This window comes from Lipophrys pholis, assembly GCF_963383615.2.
Source record: "Lipophrys pholis genome assembly, chromosome: 23".
In the NCBI taxonomy this organism is placed as follows: Eukaryota; Metazoa; Chordata; class Actinopteri; order Blenniiformes; family Blenniidae; genus Lipophrys; species Lipophrys pholis.
The window spans coordinates 5,777,572-5,800,683 of record NC_137645.1 but is presented as its reverse complement, the minus strand read 5'-3'; the positions used below and the strand labels follow the sequence as shown (position 1 = coordinate 5,800,683).

The 23,112-nt window shown below is 45.8% G+C and overlaps 1 protein-coding gene across 1 annotated transcript; it reads left to right on the top strand.

Moving 5' to 3' along the window:
• Nucleotides 1-1,195: 1,195 nt before the first annotated feature.
• Nucleotides 1,196-22,664, top strand: LOC308127509 (neuronal membrane glycoprotein M6-b-like). The gene is made up of 7 exons (XM_080492599.1): nucleotides 1,196-1,370; nucleotides 16,968-17,154; nucleotides 17,721-17,880; nucleotides 18,294-18,462; nucleotides 19,115-19,188; nucleotides 19,274-19,339; nucleotides 20,377-22,664. The coding sequence occupies exons 1-7, from the start codon at nucleotides 1,301-1,303 to the stop codon at nucleotides 20,527-20,529; spliced, it is 879 nt and encodes a 292-aa protein (XP_080348725.1). The 5' UTR covers nucleotides 1,196-1,300; the 3' UTR covers nucleotides 20,530-22,664.
• The last annotated feature ends 448 nt before the right edge of the window (nucleotides 22,665-23,112 follow it).

Here is a 23,112-nt window from a genome sequence, read left to right as displayed (position 1 = left end):
TCACCTCTGGGCGTGGTGGTGGGGGGATCCTGAACTGTTGTGTGAGCGGGGCTTTGTCTGGAACAAGGCCACGTGGGGCCTGAATTAAAACCTCATTTAAGAGGATTCAGGACAGATGGTGTCCCATTGTTGTGGGATGTGTTTATTATTAGAAAACGGGGTGAATAATGGAAACTGGGGACTCACCTTTGCTTGATTTCTTATTGGATTGAGGGACGGGCCAATCGGAGGGCGAGCTGGGAGGCAAACAAAGAGTCCCCTCTTCAGGACACATGGCTGTTAGACAGTCCACAGGCTGCGATTGGTGGACGAGGTCCAATCAGAGCTCAAATCAATTGAAGTGAAGCTGTTGTTCCACATCAGGAGGCCAAACTGGAAGTGTAATGACAATAATTACAAATAAAGCAAACACTGGCCTCCTGTGTGTGTGTGTGTGTGTGTGTGGGTGTGGGTGTGGGTGTGGGTGTGGGTGTGTGTGTGTGTGTGTGTGTGTGTGTGTGTGTGTGTGTGTGTGTGTGTGTGTGTGTGTGTGTGTGTGTGTGTGTGTGTGTGTGTGTGTGTGTGTGTGTGTGTGTGTGTCTGTGTGTGAGAGTGACAGTACAGAGTTGATCAGCCTGGATGCAGTTTGAAGTGATAGAAAACTCTTCTGTAGCACACAGATCCGCTCTCCACTCACCAGATGGAGAGGGGGCGGTGAGTGTGTGAGTGTGTGAGTGTGAGTGTGTGGATGTGTGTGTGTGTGTGTGCGAGTATTCATGCATGCATGGTTACCCATGAGTTTGCATATTTACATCTCCTGCACATTCTGTCCTTCACCGAGCCAATCGACACTAAAAAGGGATGAGTTGATGGAGAAGCATGACGGGATCCTGAGCGGAGAGGATGGGGCAAATGAAGGCAATCGTGCACCATCATGGGAGACATTTAGGAAGTCTTTTACCCCATCAGTGCAATTCCCCCCTCAGCTCGAGCTGATTTTACCAAATAGTGTTGTCTGACATCAGTTAGGGGGGGACACTAATCTGCATGGGCAAAATATATCCAATCTGTCAGCGCCTTTGCATTGTGCATTAATATACATAGAGAGACCGAGCTAAGCCTGAACACAGAGGAGGAGAGATAAAGGGGAGAGGGAGGGTGTGTGCGAGAGAGAGAGAGAGAGAGAGAGAGAGAGAGAGAGAGAGAGAGAGAGAGAGAGAGAGAGAGAGAGAGAGCATCAAGTCACCAGAACAGGCTCCACCATCCACACACACTGTGAGGCACAAGTGCAAGTACGAGGAGACTAATACCCGCTGAAATAATGGATGGGACAAAGCCTGCCATGGAGTCCAACGCGGAGGAGACTCAGGATGAGGGACAGGAGAGCAAAGGTACGCACACGTTTGCGCCTTTTCCCCTTGTTTTCCATTGGAGACATTTGCGTCTGCGCCAGGCTGAGCGGTTTAACCTACTTGCAATGGCTTCTCGCTTGTGCGCGACACAATGGAGTTGATTTCTCCCCCCTCCCCTCCCGTGTCTCCCCACCTTTTTATTAGGAAAATAATGCTGCAGGTGATCAGACTAAACCCGGTCAGCTTTAGCGCAATGTGAGGTTGTGTGTGTTATGTGGCGTCTTCAAAGGGGGATTGAAGGCGGATGGAGGGAGATGGAGGGGGGTGGAGGAGGTGGGCTGGAGAAGGTGCACGGGCTGGGTTTATGGAGCGTGTATTAACGCCAATTTGCTTTTGTATCGCTGCACCATCATGAGCTTATTTGAGTCTAACGAGCGGCAGATGAACGGTGCGGTCGCGCGCCGCGACGCGCTCCGTGCGCGCACTCATTGTTTCTCCAGGTGGATCCTCCCGCTGCAGCCGCTCCGATTGTCATCGGCCATCATCCTCACGGAGGATTGGCGTCTGATCCGCCAGGAGCGCGTTCAGAGTCGACGGCGCTGCGCTCGCGGCTGGAAAAGACGCACTTGACGCACGGGAACGGTCTGTGTTGTCCGTCCGCGCAGGGCGCATCTGTTCCGCCGATGATGCGCCAAAGATGCTGTTGTTGGTTAAAAAAATAAATAAATATGGAGACACACACCCTTTAAGCCCCACATCGCCGCTGTAAACACCCCAACAATGTAGCCTAAAGCTTCACGTTTTAATTACCAGCGTGACATTTTCACACGATTGTGCAGAAATCGCATCAAATGTCGTGAAATTCAACATTTTTTTGGTAAAAATCGCTCGCAAACTGTTGCTCACTCGATGTGTAGGCGTGTCTGCGTGCGTTGGAGGACTGGACGCTCACGCACCGATTTGTTTTCTCTCTGGTTTGGTAGTAAAATCCTCCAGTAACTCTGGCAACAGGCTGCTTACATGGTGTTTAAATATAAATGAGCAGTTTGCACACTGACATTGACGTATAAATCAGAACGTGTCCATTATGGCTGCTGCACACATGAAAAACTGGAGGTGGCACACCTTTGTTCTCTACGTGCAAGGGGTCGCTCTGGTCTGATGCCTTCATGCCCTGATGGCTATCAGAGGGTAGGATAGCTGATACACAGAGTGCATGGGCCCCGGAGGGGTTTCACACACAGGCATACACACACCTCACAGCATCCTCCATTGTTTAACTGAAGCCTTGTGGCAGAGAATTACCTACTGCACGCACAGATCAGTGTAAAATCAGCTTATTTTCCTTCACTCTTTCAGAAAAGGTCAGGTCAGCCTGCTATTTCCAGCGTCGACTCCTCAAAATTCACATGCATATTCATGCTGCATTCACAATTCGGGGAATTGCACGCTTCACTTTCATCTTGAAACTTCAAAACTCTGCAGTGACACACTTGCTCGCTCCTCTGACCGTGCCCCTGCAGCGCCGCCCGGCCTTCGCCCCGGTGATGTTGCAGGGTCACAGTGTGTGGGCTGTGACGTAAGGCGCAGGAGAGTGGGGTGTCCCTCAGCGTTCAAAAAGACGTTACATCACCCCCCCCTCCCGAGGCCTCCCGCTGCTACACACGGACGGACCGGCGTCCGACAAGAGCATCGACTTCACTTCACAGAGTGGGCGAGCTCGTACGAAGCCCCCGGGAGGACACTCGAGCAGAAGGACGGCTATATTTATAGGCCGCAATTAAACCTCTGAATTCCATAACAAGCTTGTTTTATGTGGAGGCAGTGAAAGCATCGCGGCGCTCTCACCCGACTCAACCCCGGCAGACTGCAGCGCTCCAGGTGTGATGTTGCACAACCGAAGTCCACGGTACTGGAGGGGGGCGGCCTATCTGTGGGTGTAATCATTTGAGTGTGTGCCTTTGACATCTGGATGGTGACCATAAGCTTGTCGCGTCCGTTAAGAAGCTGAAGATTTACAGTGCGGGACAAGAAGGCGAGAGCCGTCATGTAAGGAGCTTGTGTCGCCATGTGCCAGATCTTCTGATTCACAACGCACGTGGATGAAGTTTGGAGTAAACAGTCGCATTAAGGAAGATAACTCCCACATGCACCTGACAAGTCAAATCACGACCAAAGAAAAAGTGTAAATATTAAGACTTGTGTTTTGTGGTTAGTATGACTATTTGCAAGCGAGGGACTGATGATCCACCTGTGCTGGTACGGCACGTCAATATTGGCAAGTTTATCGGCAGCGAAGTACAATAGTTTATCTTCTCTGGAGTTCTTCAAAGTCTTTATTTTGTCCAGTTTCAGAACATATCAGATGGTTCGGATGAAGGCTGCAAGCAGGAGATTGAAGATCCATTATGTGCTAAACTATCAATGTTGATAAGTCAAAATAGAATTATTATGCAGCAGAGGATTATTTAACATTGTTAGAGTTTCTCTTGCGTTAATTTGTTTTGCCATAATAGATAAATATCCCTTGATTGCAAGTGACTGATGATCAGATGTTATGCCTGATGTGCATGAATCAGTTTTGGCAACTTGGCAAGACAATTTAAAAAAAAAACTATTTTTTCAGATTCTGGCCAAAATGTATAATCATTAGATGAAGATTACAACAAAGGGAAACCAACTTCTTGTATTCATCTTGGAATATTAAAAATAAGCAGAAACTGAGCTGCATTTGTTTGGCATCAACAAACCGGCATCAGCTAAATGTTTCTGAACTGAAACCCCCCAATTACAATGATCCTGGTTGCACTTGTGTGCAGCATGTCAGCGTGACACAGAGCCGAGAGTCATTACACACTGGAAAATGAACACAGCCATGGTTTATAATCCGGGAGGGGTTGATGCAGCGTTTGGTGGCTATGGATTGATCCTTTTGCTTGATTGCTTCCTATAATCTGTAATCTGCGTGTGCGTGGAGGTGCTCGGGAGTGGGATAACGAGACGATCAGCTGAGCTCTCGGAGGTGCAGTTATATCTGATTTCATTAGTATGACACAGTGTGATTAGAGAAAGCAGACGTCTCTGGCGACGTCGGGATTCTTTCGCTCCCTCAAGCAGCTTCCGAGTGTTTCAAAGTGGCCCTGAGCGCATTTCAACTCAGGACTCTGTCTTCCTCTTGGTGGCAAATGATTGGTCTGCTCACACGTACCTTGCCTCTGTCTGTGTGTGTGTGTGTGTGTGTGTGTGTGTGTGTGTGTGTGTGTGTGTGTGTGTGTGTGTGTGTGTGTGTGTGTGTGTGTGTGTGTGTGTGTGTGTGCTCTTACATAATGCTGCACTGGCTCGCCGTCCTTGGTTATGAAGTTTAGAGCCGAACCGTAAGAGATTACGTCATCGTCTGCAGGTTTTACTTGAATTTTTCTGCATGGGGAAAGCAAAGCTGCTGCAGCTCCTCAGGCACGCAGAGACTTCCTCTTAATCAGATTTCACGTCTTTCTACTGCAAAATCCTCCGTGTTTGACCCAAAACTTGATACAAGCTGTTTTTAGGTGAAACGCTGGTTGTGTAAACGCCGGCAGTAGTGAAATATTTTGGGTTTAATGTCGGGTTTTTTAACACTGTCACTGTTTATGGGCTGAATGTGGAGTCACAATTAGTTGAATTGGGGGTGGGGGCGGGGGTGGGGGGCTGCTAACGTCTAAAAAGCAAAGAAGTTAACACGCTATGTGTTTTCTGTTTAGTCATTTTTCACCCAACGTTGGACAGACGGAGCGAGGCTGTGCTTGATGGGATTACGCCTCCCATTCAACCCGTCACCAATCGCAATTAAATGCAGGAACTAAACATAACTTAAAATGATCTTCAATGGAAGAAAACCTAGAAAACCAAAAGATAAAAAAAGCTGTAGATCATATGCCGTTCCAGGTTTTATTGACCTCGGCTGAGACTCCTGACCTTTTTTCAACCCCTACAAATAGAAGCCGTTTAATCTTTTACGAGAGTTCTTCCTTCATTCCTTCTTTCCATGGTCAGATGTTTAAAGTGACGCTTTTAAAGTCCCTATTTGCTGCGATTACAAGAGTTTGCTCTGGTTTTCTGTGAACGTCCGGGCCGCAGACACGCTTGATATTCTCATGGAGAAGAAGCCGTGTGAGCGCCACAGTGTGGAGGCTGTTTGAAGATCACGGCGGTGGCGAGGTGACGGCTCTGCTGACATTTGGACGGCGCCGCTGCGATCTTCACCGATCAGGCAGCGCCCGCTTGATTTGCACAAAACATTTTAATCCCGCAGAAACCTTTTCCTGCTCTTTCAGCGGTGCAGAAAGCCTCAGTTGACCTTTTATTTTCTTACTAACCTGGAGTCTTTAAAGACTTGTAAATGATGCAGTGAACTTTATTCTCACATTTCCAGTTATTCCATCTCCACTGGTGCTTCAAAAATTATCCCGAAGCAGAGAAACGGAGCTTTGTTTCCATATACTAATCACCAAAGAGGCCCACAGGACTTCTGCTGTACAACTATCAGATCACAAACAAAATTGGACTTGTTGCACATTTTTCAACAAATCCTGCGATACAAAACCGTTTGGAAGCATCGGTTCTTTCTTCGTGTGAAAGAGAGGGAGGCGGGTGGATAAAAAGGAGAGTCTGACCTGGTAGAGACGAGTCTCTGGGCTGACTTGTGACAGGAGGAGAGCAGGAAGAGTGATAGAGAAGGTTTCTAAGACAATGGTGAGACGTTGGAGACAGTGGCACAGTGTACAAGACAGGAGGAAGAGCTGGAGGTGGCAGAGATGAAGACGTTCATTAGGAGTTAGAAAGGAGACGGTGGAGAAAATGAATGGAGGAGAAGGAGCATCGCATCCTGGCGAGACTTCACCACATGTAGATTTTACACAATTAAAGCAAAATATGAAAAGAAGTGGAATCTTTTTGTGTTTATTATGCTATTTATTTACGCAATTTTAAAAAATACACAGGAATATTTTCTCGGCTGCCTATTTGAGTTGCAAGACGTTGGTTGAAATCCGGAGTCTTTTAAACTCCATGAGCTTCCACATCTACACGATGCAGAGCCCTCATTTTACTATTGTTTTGGTGGAATAAGCTGCTTTTGTTTGCCTCCCTTCAGCCTGGTTCTCCTACTTGTCTGTTTCACACACACATACACATTTATGCACACACCCTGTGCCGCTCCTCCTCTCGCCCGGAGGTGTGTGAGGTTGTGGGAGCATGTGAAAGCCGTCACACAGAGAGAGGCTCATGTGTTCCTCATTTGAAGCCATTTGCCCAAAGCATGCTGTCAGCCTCCATCTGGATGTGTGTGTGTGTGTGTGTGTGTGTGTGTGTGTGTGTGTGTGTGTGTGTGTGTGTGTGTGTGTGTGTGTGTGTGTGTGTGTGTGTGTGTGTGTGTGTGTGTGTGTGTGTGTGTGTGTGTGTGTTTACGTGTCAATGACCAGGAGTAGTTAAGGGGAGAGTGTGTGTCAGTGCTTCGCCTGCACTGAAAGAGGAGCTCTATTTTTGTACGCATGTGGAAGAGAGGCGACGCTGCACGGCTGTGGTCAGAGTGCCTCCTCTTCCTCGGCTGTATTCAGACTTCATGTGCGCACAGGTTCTTCCAGCAACGACCCTTACCGCAGGGGCAACGAAGAAACAATTACCCCTGCAAAGTTCTGTGCAAAACATAGTTTAAAGAGTAAAATAAAGCTCTGTTTACACGATTTTGAAAACAATGTCCATTAAAATGGCAGAAATGAAAACAATGTAGTTGGTATGCCAGACCACCAGTTGGCACTGTTGTTTGTTTTTGTAATGAGACCACACACACATGCGTGCAGAGAAGAATACATTATAAACATTAACAATTGCGATTTATTTGGATTGTTATCACAGTGAATGTCAAAATAAAACTACAAATTCCCAGAAGAATATGGACTGGGAGCCACAACACTCTGGAGGAAACATTGTTCCTCTGGTCCATCTACTGAGCATGTGCAGTACAGTGCGCCTCTACAGTAGCAGCGTATCAGAAAAGTTGTGTTTTTCCCCCCGTTTCCATGGAGATGGAACATTATTGGCCATTTTCAAAAAGTTTTATTTTCAATGGCTCCGGGCTCCCAAAAGAATGCAGGTTTTCTGTTTTCACTTGAAAATGTCCAAATTAATGCACACTGATGGTTTGAACTTCATCTTAGGCTTTCAATTTCCAGTGTGGAGCCCCCCCCCCCGCCCCCGTACACGTATTAGATTGTTCTAAAAAGTCTGAACTGCTGTTAACGTAATGCAGTTCTCGTTACAAGTAATTTATCCCTACATTCATATTTTGAGCATTACCCATCCTCTATTCAGCTTCCCTCTTTTACCAGAAAGCAAATCACCACATCCTGCAGTGTAGACCGGGCTGGTTTATTAACGCCTTCCTGCCTCAACTGGGATTCAAACTTTGATCCGTCAAAGGTTGTGAACCAGTGTTCAGCGTTAATGCACAGAAGTGAAAACCAGAACAGTGAATATTTCAATTCCCATGAAATACTTGTAGCTCTCCGACGAAGCAACAGATTTCTTGCCTGTCGAAGCGCGAGCCCGAGCCAACGCACAGAAAGAGTCCTGGTGATGCATCACCCTCCAACACTGCGTCTATGTTTGAACCGCAGTCTGCAGCGGGGATATGAATAGCAGCAAGTGGCAGGTTGGCACAGCGTGCCTTGTTCCTGAGTGGTGCCAACCTCCTCTGGCCTTCCTCCATCACCCACTGATGCCCAATCTGCTCCTCTCATCTGCAGCCCGTAAAACGGCCCCGATGCCGATTAGCACTTGTCATCATTAGCCGTGGCCGACATCGAGAGGTGACTCGTCCCAACACCACGCGGCGTTTTTTTTTGTTTTTGTGTGTTGGTCAGAGCGGCGTTAGTTGCAGCTACGCGAGGTCAGCCCGTGCGGAAAGTGGCTTTGCGTTACAGTAAATGACTCGTAGGCGAGCGTTCACGCTCAGCTGGGCCCGTGTGTGAGCCGCGCACACACTCAAACACAACGTCTGGGCGAAGTCCTCCGGGCGGATGGAAAGTGAATCTCCATAATCACATCGGGGGGGGCGGGGGCACCAACTTCTTTGACGTCTCAGAAAAAGTCACATTAGCCGAGGCGGTTACGTAACCGCTGAGCCATTCAGTTCGCCAGCACGGCACTTCTGGCCAAAGGGGCCATTTCACATTTTGTAGATTTCAACTGCGCGAACGCGTCACTCCGCTGAGCCGGCAGCTCAGGACAGGTGATGGTGCAACTGAACAGCAGCTTTTATTCAAGTATCTAAATGTGTAGCCACACTGCGAGCAGAAGCAACACTTGTTACCCTGCAAAGGGTCTCTGAATGACGCCTGAAGACAAACCCAGGGTGATAAACTTCTAACACTCATGTGCAGCTGGCCGGAGTGAGCACGCCCTCCCGCAGAGGTCCAGAGTGGGAGGTGGGCCGATCCTCGCCCCGCAGATCAAAGTATCGATCGGCCCACCGGAGTGCAGGATTTTGCAGTCCATCAGGCTCAGTTACGCCTGGCCAGATGTTGACCTCCTGACCCGCGTAATGCTGCATCACCGGCAGCGGGTTCCTCAACAGAAGATTAGGGTCAGTTATGTACCGTGGGAAAAAATAAAAAGTGAGCCTTTCAGGTTGGGGATTGTGAATCGCTGCTGGTTGTCAGGTGGTAATTTGTATATTTTGTATTATATTATTGACACTTGATGCGTGTATTTCAAAACAGCAGGCTGTAAACAACCCCGACATGCTTCCAACCTCCACCCACTAATGGGCCTGAACGCCACAACAAGACTGACTGAGCCCTGAAAACGCCGCTCCTGCTGTCACAGACGCTTGTTTTGCTCGGTGTTTTGGAGACATTAACTGCCAACGTTATTGGCAGATCATGGTAGCTGCAGCCTATCGGCTTTGACAACTTGGTGCAATGAGAGATTATTGCCAGTATAGATAATCTGAACTGTTGGCTTGTTGACAAGCGGGCAGATTATCCAGTTGCTCATGTTTGTTTTTTTTTCCCCTTTGTGCTGATGTAGCCATGTTCACTTTTACTGCACCAGTGTTGAAATTCTACAAAAACATCCTGCAGATAAAGATGTTATCAACCAAACTTTTATCTTTCATTCTTAATCTGTAGTTTGTGCTTCCTGCTTTTAGCATTAAAGTATCACTTCAAATCCTAAAGTACAATGAGATGATGAAACTCTGTAGAGGTTTTTACATGGTTCAAGAAGGGATTGTAGTTCTAGAAGGTATCAGAGTTCTAAAAGGTGTAGTGAATACTAGAAGGTATCAGAGTTCGCTGCTTCGCTCCAGTACTCCGACCATGACATGCTATAAAAAAAGAAGATCTTCAGTGTGTTGCCGTCTTTGTGGTTTGAGATTTCTTTCTTTCTTTCTGATCGCTGAACAGTTTGTTGACTTTCTTGTGCCTCTCTCTTCCGGCCCGTTGTTATCAGTTATGATGAAATGTTGAAACAACCAAGTGAAATAGATCCATTTAACACAATGCAGAGCAGTACGGTTCCATTGGATTTATTCTGATATGTTGACAAATGTCGATATTGTGATGATGATGATGATGATGATGACGACCTTAAAAAAGTTTTTTGTGAAGTTGCTAAAAAGTTTCCACGTTAGAAAATATTGCTATATTTTCATGTGTCTTGCATTTTAAAATCAAGAATCTTTGTTATGTTTCAAAGCCCAAATGTGCATTTTGTGCCTCACTTAAGTGAAAATATCCAGAGGAGTTTAAGTGTGCTGCTATCAAACCGGTTCAGTTTCTCTATTTATCTCAGCCAGGGAAGATCTCTGTATATTCCCACACCTTTCCTCGATCGGCGCTCTTTCTTTGAGGTCCTCCGCCACTCTGGTGGGAAATCCACCCATAATGCAACTGTGAGGAAATTGCCCCATAATAAGTTTGAATCCAGCCGCAGGCAGAGAGCAGATCGGCCTCTGAAATATTCACCAAGCTTTATTAACGCTGCTCCTCCTGGCAGATGCACTGCGTGCACTAACAGTTGGCGATAATCATGCTGTACCACTGGGTTGTACAATTTATAGCAAAAGAAATACTAACTATGAGGCCAGTCTATGTAATCTCTCCCTGATATTTAAAGCCGCTTCACAGACTGGAGGAGTTGAATCAACGCAGCCGCTCACATAAGAAGCGTTAATTCATGCAACGTTAGTTGATAATGAATGTTTCATGGCCGTTTCATAATGCAGGCATGTTTCTTTCTTTAGCACATGCTACACATCCAGAACGACCGACCATGTGACAATGGAGTTTGAGCCTTTGAGGGATTACGTCTTCAGTTCTGAATTGTGGGCGTGGGATGATTGACAGGATCCGGAGCTTAATCACAAAAGATGTCAGCAGTGGGTGACAGTTTCTGTCGAAACCCTCTGAGCCCGGCTTCAGTTATCCAGTCAAGGAGGCGGAAACGCCCTCGTCCAATCAGATAAGGGCGCAGACATAGTGGAAAAAGAAGAACCAGACTGGAAGACCTTACCATCATAACTAATTGCTCAGATTTTTAAATGCACAAACAAGTTTTTCTTATAAATTCAGAGAAACTTGTAGGATTCAAGGACGTGACTCTGAAAAACGTGTTTGACTTTTCCTGCTGGATGTTCCAGTAATGAAGTGACTGCTCACAGCTTAGCCTTCGACCCGAAAGGTGATAATCTCTTTCATACATGTCGGATAGATATAAACCTCATCTTCTGGCACATTGACCATCAATAGTTTGCTTTTCTGCTGTAACATGAGCTCAGTCAGCACAGGAGTGCGTCCAGAGAGGAACGTGCACGACGAAGAAGCAGCAGCAGCTTTCTTTTTCTTTCAAGTCAAATAATTCGGTTTGACCTAATTCCTGCCGCCTGAGCGGAGGGAGGGTCGCCTCTTACGTCGCCCTCCTCGCTTTCTTCCTCATCGTCTCTTCACTTTGCTTCCACGTCCATCCTGTCCGACAGCTCACCGCCGATCTTCAGCTCCTGATGGAGGTTACATCACACCCCATCAGTGTGTGAGTGTGAGAGAGATCGAGAGAGAATAAGGAGAATGAAGCATCGAAGGACGACTCCACTGAACTGGGTCGTGGGTAACACGTTGCTATGGCAACTGCCATTCGCCGGTGTTATAGAGAGTTCTGTATGCCTGCAGATAATCGCACCCCCCCCCACTGTTAGTGCATGCAGACGTTCATTCGTGACGTGTATAAAATCTGATTGACGAAGTGATGATGAATGATGGGGTGCATTATTTGGCGTGTATTTCAAGTTCTTTTCTCTTCAAAACACCTGCCACAAAAAAAAAAGAAAAAGCAGAGACACATTAATGGCGTGCTCTGGACACATGTTCAGGTCTGTATTAGTTCATCAGTTCTTGCTGAAGTGCAGTTTTTTTTTCCCCACTGAAGTGCTTCACTGCACGTCCCACTCTGCAGCCATGCAGAAGCCACCATAACACCGGCCCTGGGGCCAAGTAAGGCTTTTCACTTTCACTTTCTCCCCCCCCCCATTCCTCCTCCTTCACCTCTCTCCCTCTTCACTCCATTCTTTATGTTGCTTTCTATTTTTCACTTGTGCGCTTCATTCACCTCGCTGGTGCTGCTTCTCATCCCCTTCTAGTGCAGCAACAAAAAGAAAAATCTTTCAAGCCACGATGCAAGAACAGAAACCAGCAGTTGAATTCATCAGAGCGTGGGTTGTATATCTTTATGAAAAATAAATTAATTAATTCTGCTGGGCACTGAGAATTTCTAATTGGCAGCTATTTTCCAAGATGATTTGTAGCCGAAAACATTGAACTTTTGGTCAATTTGATTGATATTTGTACGTTTTTGCTTTGCATTAGGACGCCTCTCTGTTACTATGGAAACCCAAAAAACAAAAACCACACAGGACTGGCACAAATACAAAAAAACGACCATATAATCACTGAAACAATCGATAAAATCAATTCTTGATTGGGGAAAAATGCAAAACATTACACTACAAATGATAGAAAATAACATCAGAGGCCTGAATCGTTTCATTTCCTTTTTTATCTAAACGGAAATAAACAGTTTAATGGAAATATGCAAGTATCGTCTGTATATGGGCAGATCTTTCTGTGCTTATTCACAAAAGAGTGCAGACGTCTGTTACCTCACTGAACTCCTGACCACTGTTGCAAATTGAAATCCTAATGGAAGCATGACGGCGTATTTTTCTCGGCTCATCCTGCAGGCTGCTGCGGCCCTTTTGCATGGAGAAGCAGCTTTAACGGGGGGGTGGGGGGGGGGGGGGGGGGGGGGGTGGTAATAATCCTTCACTACAGCCTTTTTGTGTCAAATTATCTGCAATTTTTACCCAAGTGATTTCTTGTTTTGCGAGTCGGGCTGCAACACAAGCTCATCCGGGTCAGATTCAGGTTCAGAGGGCCCTTGTCTCTGTATGTAGCCTTCAGTTAATAAAAATTAAGCACTTATGTGATGTAATTGCTCCTTTCTAGTACAAGTATGTCAGCTTTCAAACACACATCCACTGCATCTTGCTGTGGAGGCTCTTTTGTTGGAAATAGCACATGATAGTGGAGGATTTTAGGACTCGGGAGTGTGTAGGCGATCTTTTACAAAACTCTAGAGAGGAATTTATTACAGTCCTGTGTGTGGTTTTTGCTCAGTTTCAGACTCTCTAACTGATTCTTATGTATATAAAAGCAAAAAAAGAAAAAAGATGTTTTCAAGTGAAAGAAGTGTGAAAACGGTGCGTTTCCTGTGTCGAGGTTCAGCATTTTAGGTTTCCTGACCAGAGCTGGATGAACAGAGTGGTCAAATTAAGTCTTAATAATGTCTTTTGTACTGTTGTAACTTCTCAGGATGATAAGACAGAAGCATCAGGCTCGCGCAGCACAAAAAAGCCAATAAACCTGGATCAGCCTCACATTTTAATGCTATATCATGAAACATGACAATGCTATAAATGTAATTAAAAAAAAAGAGAAAGCTCCTCGTGCTGAGACGGGCTGGATGATGTATGATACAGGAGCGTAACGTATCATCTCGGCGATTAACTCCAGCTGGCTCGCTGCGAGCGCAGCGTGGGCACGCAGTCATATTTCACAACCAGAGCGGAGAAGGAGACAAGCCTGAGATGCATCGGGGTAGAAAAACCAGAGCCACGGGCCGACCTCAGCATGTCACCTCAATTCTCCTCTAATGAATAGTCCATTGATTTCCATTAGGGCCGGCTGGAGCTGACCACTCCGGCCTGTCTGCTTCCCATTAGCGCACTTTAAAACTCGGGCTGACAAACAGGCATAGCCAGGGGCGCTCCGGATGACGGAGGCGGGGGGGTTCGGTGTTTTAAAGAAACCTGTGAATTCATCCATGAAGCTGCTCGGAGCCGGGAAGGAGAGACTTTACAGCACAGTCAGGATCAGCTCCAGAAAGTTCTCTTCAAATATGCAACCCCCCCCCCCCCCCCCCCTCAGTGAATTAAGATAAAAATCACCTGCAAGTTCCTGATTTGCATTTGAAAAAGCAGGATTACTTCCTCCATCTGACAGCTTTTCACTGAAATAGACTGAGGTACCTGTTGAAAGAGGCTTTTCTAAGCGGAGAGAGTCACATCGGGGCCCTCGGAGGCCCTCAGAGGCTTCTAGAGCCATCCTGCCTTATCAGCTGTCCTCCTCCATCATCCCGCTTCCTTCATTAACATTAATAGGATTTGGATCTGTTACGCAACAAGCCTCCGCGGCGTTACGCAAGGAAGAGTCTTCATCAACAGAGTCCAGCAGCCCGCCTTTTTTTTTTTTATTCTCACTCACACGTGGGGTAGAAAGGGGGCAAATCAGGCGACCAGAGCGGGCAATTCCTCACCACAACTCAACTTTTAGAGGTTTTCTTATGTTATTTAACACATTCAACAATGAAGGGAAAAACTTGTAAAAGCTGTATTTTCTGTGGCTTTTTTTCTTTTCTTTCATATTTAAATTTCCTCTGGTTTAATAAAAATCAAATTCATAGAGATATTATTTTAGTTTCATGACTTATAAACTCAAAAACTAAAATGATAAAAATCTTGAAATATTCTAGTTTGTGAAATAATTGAACATAAATGGACATTTCACCGTTTAAAGCAAATCAATAATATAAATTAAGTTTTAGATACACATTTTGTTATAGATTCTATCATGTAAATACGTATTGTTTGGATTAATATTCTTTCGTTGTTGCTTTTTGAAAACTTTTTGAAAAGAGTTACTGATAAAATTATTTATATTATCATTTCAACCTTTTCCCAATGAATTTGCATTATTTTCACGACTGCTTTTACTCCTAAGTTTTAGGTATTTTTTACTTGCTTCCATTATTTCTTATTTCATTTTTACTAGTTTTTGTAGTAGAAATTTCTTTTTTACAATTATTGCTCCAGTTCTTTACTATTATTCTTTTTTACAATCTTTACTTTTTTGTTAATATTAGAGTTTTTGATTTTACTATCGGTGGGTAATAATAATAAACCAAATCTTTCTTCATCTGAAAGTTCAGCTTTCAACAAACAATTGCAGATTAACAGGAAGCACAAAGGGCTGCTGAAGCAAACATTTGGTCACAAAAGTAGAAACCTCATTAATATTCAGTGTGAGCGGCAGTGAAAATGGTTTTCTGGTATCAAGAGTGGACGAGTGAAGTGTTTGCTCTGGCTTCTTCCTCTCTGCTGCCACATCGTTTGTATCATTCAGCAGTTTAGTCTTTTTTTCTCCGAATCAAGTAGATTTTGTCATATTCCACAAACGGGAGCACCTGAAGCCACGACTGAAATAAAATCCTTTCCACATTTAGGCCGACTCTGCTGTGTTTCTGCTTTTTATTGACTCCTTTCCTCCCCTCGGGGGGGGGCTCAAATCAATAATTCTCTTTTAAAGCCATCGATAACTACCGTCCACACCACCTGTGGTCGATGGAAACACCCCAGAAAGTCACTGAATACCCACTAAAACTACATCAAGTATGATTTTCTGCTCCTCACATCTCTAAAAAAAAACTGCAAACACCACAGATTATTTTCAAGAAAAGGTATCATATCCTTGCTGGAGCGGTTTCCTGTGTGTGTTAGCCTCACACGCTGCCTCTCTGGGGGTGTGTGTGTGTGCTTTAATTGCTTAGTGTGGAAGGATATCGCCCCGTGTCATCAGCTGCCAGAGTCCATCGGTGGACGTTGATGTTGAGAGGAGCCGTCAGACGGCCTGGGCTCCTTGGCGTGTTCTCGCAGGACCCATCAGAAAGTGTGTTCTTCTTTAATGCTCGCCGTCGCTCCCTGAGCTCGGGCTGTCAGGTGGGATCATCCCGAGAGTTGCACAGGTGACGCGTTCAAGGCAAATAGAAATGTTTGGATTCAACAAACTTGTGAAATAATGATGCTTCAGAGATGCCGATTGGAGCAGGTTGTCATGGAAACAACAAAGTGGCACACAAGACGAACCGTTTTTGTCTTTTTTTTCCCTCCCTCTCTCGCTCTCTCTCTCTCTCCCCGGAGTTACTTCCTGCTTAGCTGGAGGAGTTATTTTTAAACAGCCGTTATATAAGATGCAACTCTTGAATACAATGTGTTTACCCCCCCATCGTTTTCATTCCTCTGGACGACGACGGGACCCGCGCATCCGAAGCTCCAGAACTCCTGAAGGAGGCGCCGGGCACCAGCTCCGTTAGTGGAAAACAAATTTACTAATTCATCATCAGCGTGGTGGAGAAAGCACTTGAGCACGTGGGACGACTTTCAATTATTTATCATCATTTTAGAGCTTCGGAAAAAAGAGAGAAACGAAAGACCTGTAGGGGGAAGGTTTCAGGAATGTGCAGTTTCAGGCAGGCTAGTATATATTCCAGTACTGTTTGGGAAGTACGTGGCTTTAACACAAGTCCTACGTCAAGGTTGTATGTGCCGTGAAGTAATTTGGCGCCATAACACTAGGGACGTAGATGAATTGCATACTTCCCCTTGTGTTCCTTGTTGCTACGACAAGTATTTAGAAATACTGCTGAAGTGGTTCGCGGCCTATTTAGTGTAAATTAGGTTTAATATATCCAAGAATTATTATAATTTATTATAAACTACATCCAAAACACGTCTTGAGAAAATACAAAAGTACACACAAACACACCTTTGTTAAACTGAAGTCAAATGAACCAATGAAGAAGAGATAATCAGTGTTTTTTGCGTCACTTCTCAGTAGTCGTAATGTTCTGGCTGATGGGTTCAGAACATAAAGGAGCAGAACTCCAGGATCAAACTGACATTATAAAACAGGCCAATAATGGAGATTTCTTCTTTCGTTCATGAATAAGAGAGCAGTTTTTCACAGCGAGCGACGCCGGCGCAGAGCGTCCATGTAATATTCAGCACTCCCAGCTGAGCTCAAAGTGAACACGCTCTCGCTGGGCGCCGAGTTACGACGAGCTGCTCGACGCCCCTGACAGGGCGAGCAGTTCCCACACACACATGTGAACGTGCAGGTCTCTGCACGAGAGACCGTCAAAAACGTCCAACGTTGCAGCCGAGTGTCATCAGCATATTTCCAAGTTGATCCTGCTCCCTCTCCCCCCCTGCAGGATGCTTCGAGTGCTGCATCAAGTGTCTGGGCGGGGTGCCGTACGCCTCGCTGGTGGCCACCATCCTCTGCTTCTCCGGCGTGGCGCTGTTCTGCGGCTGCGGCCACGTGGCGCTGACCGGGACCCTGACCATGCTGGAGAACCATTTCTCCAGGGTCAGCAGTGACCACGCCAACCTGGCCATGGTGTAAGTCCTCAGGAAACGCGCACAAACACGCCTCAACACAAACACACCAGTCAACCAAGTCCTCTGATGGGAAGCAGATGTGATAAAGGAACAAAGACCGTCCAGTCACGGCTTCTGATATTAGCAGAGCAAACCAATCTCTAAGTACCAACACATTAACATCATCTACGGAAGTGTTTGTATTTATTGCAAGTCTTGCAGGCTTCTATCATTTAGAGCAACTTTTGGATTCCGTTGGTCATGAACTGAGAAAGGTAAAGAAACTGAATTCATGATATTTGAGAGTCAAATCAAACAGGAAAGGCTGAAAAGAGCAGCCAGACTCTAACCTGGGATCTCCTCACTATTAGTCAGAGCGTCCCTGAGCCAGTACAGATAAAGTGCAGATAAAGAGGGTAGTAATGGTGTGGAGGATCCGTCAATGAGACATTGATCCAGTTTGACACAGTTTGAAACAGTCGAATAATCAGCTAAACGCAGCATTTACAGCAGTACAAACCCAGATAATCATTACAAAATAAAAGCCTCCGCTCCAGTTTAAATCCTGATCTTGGTCACTTCTCCAGGATCCAGATCTTTCAGTACATCATCTACGGCATCGCCTCCTTCTTCTTCGTCTACGCCATCATCCTGTTAGCCGAGGGATTCTACACCACCAGCGCCATCAAGAAGGAGCTGCAGAGCGACTTCAAGACCACCGTGTGCGGACGCTGCATCACCGCCTTCGTACGTACACACACACACACGCACGCACACACACACACACACTGCAGATCACCACACCCTCTGACCCACTTACAGGTCAAAGTGACATTAAAATCACTCTGGACTGTATTTTAAAAGGATTCCTATTTTCCAGTTGCAGAGGCACACCTCCATATGTTTACATGCACTCACACACGCTTTGTTTATAATCATTGTCATTACACTTCAGTTTGGCCTCCTGATGTGGAACAACCACTTCACTTTAACTGATTGGCGCTCCCAGCAGCAGCCTCCAGGGCGACTCTGGCACAGTTTGTCCTTTCCTGAGTAGCCTAATTGCTACAGATGTCCACGAGCATTAGCCTCTCTGTGCTCTTTAAGGAATAGCATTAACCTTTTCCCATTTAAAAGACAAACCGCTTCGCTCTCCTCAGTTCATGTTCCTGACCTACATCCTCTTCCTGGCCTTCCTCGCCATCTTCGGCTTCACGGCCATCCCAGTGTACCTCTTCTTCAACATGTGGAACACCTGCGCCGCCATGAAGTCTCCCGACGCCAACATCACCTCGCCCGACTCCATCTGCGTGGACGTCCGACAGTACGGTAAGTGACTCCGCCTCCACATTCAACGTTTCTGTTTGTGAAGTTAAAATCTTTTCAAACTTAATGACCACAACGAAGGCAATGGGTGTTCATCAAAACACTTGTTGCACATTCTCATACTCTGCAGAACTGAAGGAGATGGTACTCGTCTTAAAAGCTTTTAACTGCACATCAAAGAGCGTCTCGCTGCATCTTGCGCCGTTTCACCTGCTGAAAGAAAGCAGCTTTTCTCTCTCAATGCAAACTTCCCATATTGTGCTGATCTGCTCCTCGGCCTAATGTACAGTATGTGACCCACATTTGAGAGGCAGCTGGCCCGCTCGCAAAGTCGGATGATGATGGCATATGCTTGATTGGCTGCAGAGCTGCACCAGTGAGCCGCATGAAATATTAACCCCAATTACTGGCAGTCGTCACGTCACTGTGTTAAATGTCCATACGAGAGATTAAAGGACGCAGATAAACCTGCGGAGGTGCTAAAACACTAAAAAGCACGATGGAAGTGATTTCCCAAGCAAACTCAAAGTAATGACCCATATTTTTCCCTTTAATCTTTATCTGAGCCCAACTCATCATGCTTTCAATCACACAGTCCCTGGGGAGCAGAAAGCTTCTCGTCTCTGTGACGTTTTCATCTCTCTCATCCTTCCAGGTATTATTTCCTGGACCGCCAATCCGGGAAAAGCTTGCGGAGCCACACTGGGAGAGATCTGTAACACCAGCGAGGTGAGGCGAGCTCACAATGCGAGTTTTACTGTTTTCATTTTGTGCGGTTTTGCGGTTCTAATAAACTCCTCCCCCGCTCTCACAGTTCTACCTGTCCTACCATCTCTACATCGTTGCGCTGGCCGGCGCCGGAGCCACCGTCATCGCGTTGGTACGCTCCCGCTGATCCGGCTCGTCACTTCATGTTGCCATGGCGTGCAGATCTGTTGCTGCAGCAACCAGGCATTTCTCATACGTGTCGCTGCATGGGCGGCCCGGCTCCACGTGCGACCTGCAGAGGCGGACGCTTCCGAGTGCAGGGAGATGGAGATGCTAAAAAAAGCAAGAAGCACTTCTCCAGATGTTGAGCCGACTCTCCTGGAAGCCCGCACACTTTGATGTTCTCCAGATAAATATTAAAGACGGAGCAGAGAGCCGCGACTCCGCTAACGCTCATCTGGTTAAAGCAGAGATTTATGCATGCTCAGAAAGCCTGCGCCGAGGTTTGATGCCTTACTGCCGGAATTTAGTTGCTGTTATGTGAAAGAAAATATGATCTGTGTTTTTCTTTCAATCAGACGCTCAGTTAAAGAAGCAATTGTTCATTTAGATACTGGATTTATTATAATCTTAGGTATGATGCAAATTAGAGTCATTAAGTCATTTGGAATAATAATAATAATAATTCACCATTTAGGCTAAAGGCCACAGCTTCCCTCTCAAAGGTACAAGAGTTCTAGAGGATGTCAGACATCTAGAGAGTCAGAGCTCTCGAGGCTATCAGTATTTTAAAAATGGATTAATGCTGCAAAATTACAGTCCACATATTCACAACCCGGAGTAGTTCCCCTTCCCACCCTGCTAGATGGCAGCAGAGAGCTTCTCGCAGTGCGACTGAAGAATCTACATGAAGACGCAGTGGAGAGTTAAGAATCTGAAGCATATTTAGGAGGGCAGGTGTGAAGCTGTTCCAGTCGTATACAGAGGTGTTCAGTTTGGCTTCATTTGACGTTGACTCACCTGGTCAGCAGCTTGATTGAAGACCCTCTGCAGTGTGTAGCCCCGCCTCCTCCCAGCATGCATCAGGAGGCTGTGATGAAGGTTAAACATGATGTAAAATTAGAACAGCTCTGAAGTGTTCACGCTCCAATGACACGGGATCTGTAGGAATGAGAATGAAGCGTGACGTTGGTGCTCCTCTCCCCTCAGATCCACTATCTGATGATTCTGGCGGCTAACTGGGCCTATCTGAAGAGCGCCGTCTCCACGCACGAGTATCAAGACATCAAGACCAAGGACGACCAGGACCTGGAGGCCGAGGCGCGGTCCAAGGAGGGCCAGAACTCCTCCTCCTACTCGTAAGGACGAGAGCTCGTCCTCCGTCATCACCCATCTCTTCTCCACGCCTCCACGCCCCCGCCCCCCTCCCTCCCTCCAGTAAGATGACCCCCCCCCACCCCGTGTCATGTTGGACAGCCTCCTGACGCTCCACCCTCTCCCCTCCCTGCGCCGTGTTCGTGAAGAGGGCGGTGGGCACCCGCCACGGAGGGTGGAGGGTCAGGAGCGGCAGCAGACGCTGAGGGCCGGGCGAGCTCGCCCCACGGGGGGCGGGGCTCCAGCACCGCACACCAGCTCAGAAGCGTCCTCTCCCCCCCTCCCCTCCCCGGCTGTGACGACGTCGCGCCCTGAGCCAGCACAGCCTCTCGACACACAGCTCCTCACAGCCGAAAAAATATGAAAAATTAAAAAAAAAACATTGTTGGCTGTCTGCCGCGGCCACAGTGACGCCGGGCAGCAACCGACTTCCTCTTTTTTTTGGTGTTTTATATGCATATATATATGAATATGAATATATTGTGCGAATGTGTACGAATGTTGTTGTTTTTTTTTAATACTCTGAAAAGTATGCCAGGTACTACTTTGATCTTTCGTCTTCTTCACAATGGCTTTTTTTTCTCTCTCCTCCTTTACTTTTTTCTCCATCTTTAACTTTTGATTGCTAATGCTCGACACGTTGTTGCACTATTTACCAAACAAAAAAAAATAAGGGAGAAACAGAAATCCTGCAAAAACACAAAACCAATCCGACCCCCCTCTTCCTCACTTTCCCTCATATTTCACCTGATCGTTCAAGGTTTTCTCTGCAGTCACAGCGTCTCTTGATTTCACCACCGAGGTACGAGCAGCCATGACTGAAGCTGACGGAGTAGTTTGCTTATTTGCTTTGACGTTTATGACTTCAAAAATAATATTAGTGCTGATCGGAGCAACATTATCCAGCTCCGATCCAAATACACGTTGATGGCAGTGTTCACACTGATGAGGCGTTTTCTGGTGAGACTTTAGGATTAGCATTCTTTATTATTTTACTTTTCTTGTCGTTTCTTCTGTGCTTGTGTTCATACATTGGCTTTTTTCCCCTCGCGCTTCTTATCTACATGGTGCTCAATTTCAATACGGATATTAGCATTTGTCACTAGGTTTCAGATATTTATTTTGGTGTTATTATTAGCATCTTTTACCCTTTTTCCTCTTTGTTAATCTCTTGGAATTAGATATTAGCAATTTTAATAATGATGCATATATATTATAGTATTCAAATATTAGCATTTTTTGTAACACTTCCTTTTCAGCCTTTTTTTTAAACTGAGATTTAGATATAAACATGTTTTTTTTAATGCATGGACTCAAAAAGCTTTTTTTAATTTATATTTCACTTTTTTCTCTTTGGGTTTGAATTTGATCCAGATATTAACATTTTTGCAAGCATTTGCATGATAGCATTAATGGCTAGGCTTTAGATATTACCTTTTTCTTTTTAAGGATTCAGATATTAGCAATTTATTTTATTTTATGTTTTGTTTTATTAATGCAAGAGCTTTATCCCTTGTTTGACCCACTTCCCAGCTGGTCAGTGTGAACACTCCAGCCACGAGTGTGCAAACGTGCGAAAGCTTAAGAAACAAGGTCAGATTGTGCAGTTGCAAATGAGCTCGGCGAGCTAATTTCTACATTCCAGACTGAATCCGCGTCCTGGTAAATAGCAAAACTAATCCTGGGGAGGCCTGTGAGGGGTTTTTGCTTCACTCGTCACCAGCGGCAGCAGAAGTCAGAGAAATGATCAAAACATAACAAAACACACACCTCAGGTATCAAAGCTAATCTGATCTTCAGCAGTTGTGTTCTCCGAAGCTTCTGGGTTCAGGATCATACAGTCAGACCCCGCTCTTCCTCCTCCAGTTCCTCCTCCTCCTCACCTGTAAATAGCCCAAAAAGATGGAGTTACACCTCTCCTCCAATCAGGAGCAACACAATCAGTGTTTACTTTGCCATGATCTTTTCTTTTTCTCCTCAAATATGTGTAAATGTACCCTTTGGGATCTGTGTTTAGCACTCAAATACTAGTTCTGCATTGGATATAAAAACTGTAACGTAACATCTTGGATGACGTGTGGTGGGAGGGATGATGTGACGTATACATTTCAAAATGTGACTTTAAAAAGAAAAAAAAGACGACGTTGGTTTTTAATGTTTTTATCAGTTTTAGGCAGCTTGTGGTTGGGTAACGATTATTTTACGGATCATGTTTGTGCTTATGTTGTCCACGTTCAGCCGAATGAGTGACCCGCGTGAGCTGAGGACACTTTCTCTTGTTTGTCGTTCCCCCCGTCCCCCCGCCTCCTCCTCATGCCTCTCAGACTGTTTTGGGATGTTTACACTCTGAAATCAAACAAGTCAGGAATTTTCATACGTTTATTTTATAACCAGATATTGTTTAGTGGTCACGAACGGGACTCTTCACTGGTTAGATGATCCTCAGAAAACACTGAAGAAAGACGACATTTTTGACCTGGGATGAGATGAAGCATGTCAGTATCGTCCATGTGTGCAGCTGTCTATTCTGTAGAAAAAAAAAAGGACTATATTGCCATGTGTGTTATGTTT

Coding starts and splice junctions, on each gene's coding strand:
- LOC308127509 (XM_080492599.1), top strand. CDS start 1,301: ATGGATGGGACAAAGCCTGCCATGGAGTCCAACGCGGAGGAGACTCAG. Junction 17,155..17,720: donor CACGCCAACCTGGCCATGGT/GTAAGTCCTCAG, acceptor TCACTTCTCCAG/GATCCAGATCTTTCAGTACA. Junction 19,340..20,376: donor GAGCCACCGTCATCGCGTTG/GTACGCTCCCGC, acceptor CTCTCCCCTCAG/ATCCACTATCTGATGATTCT.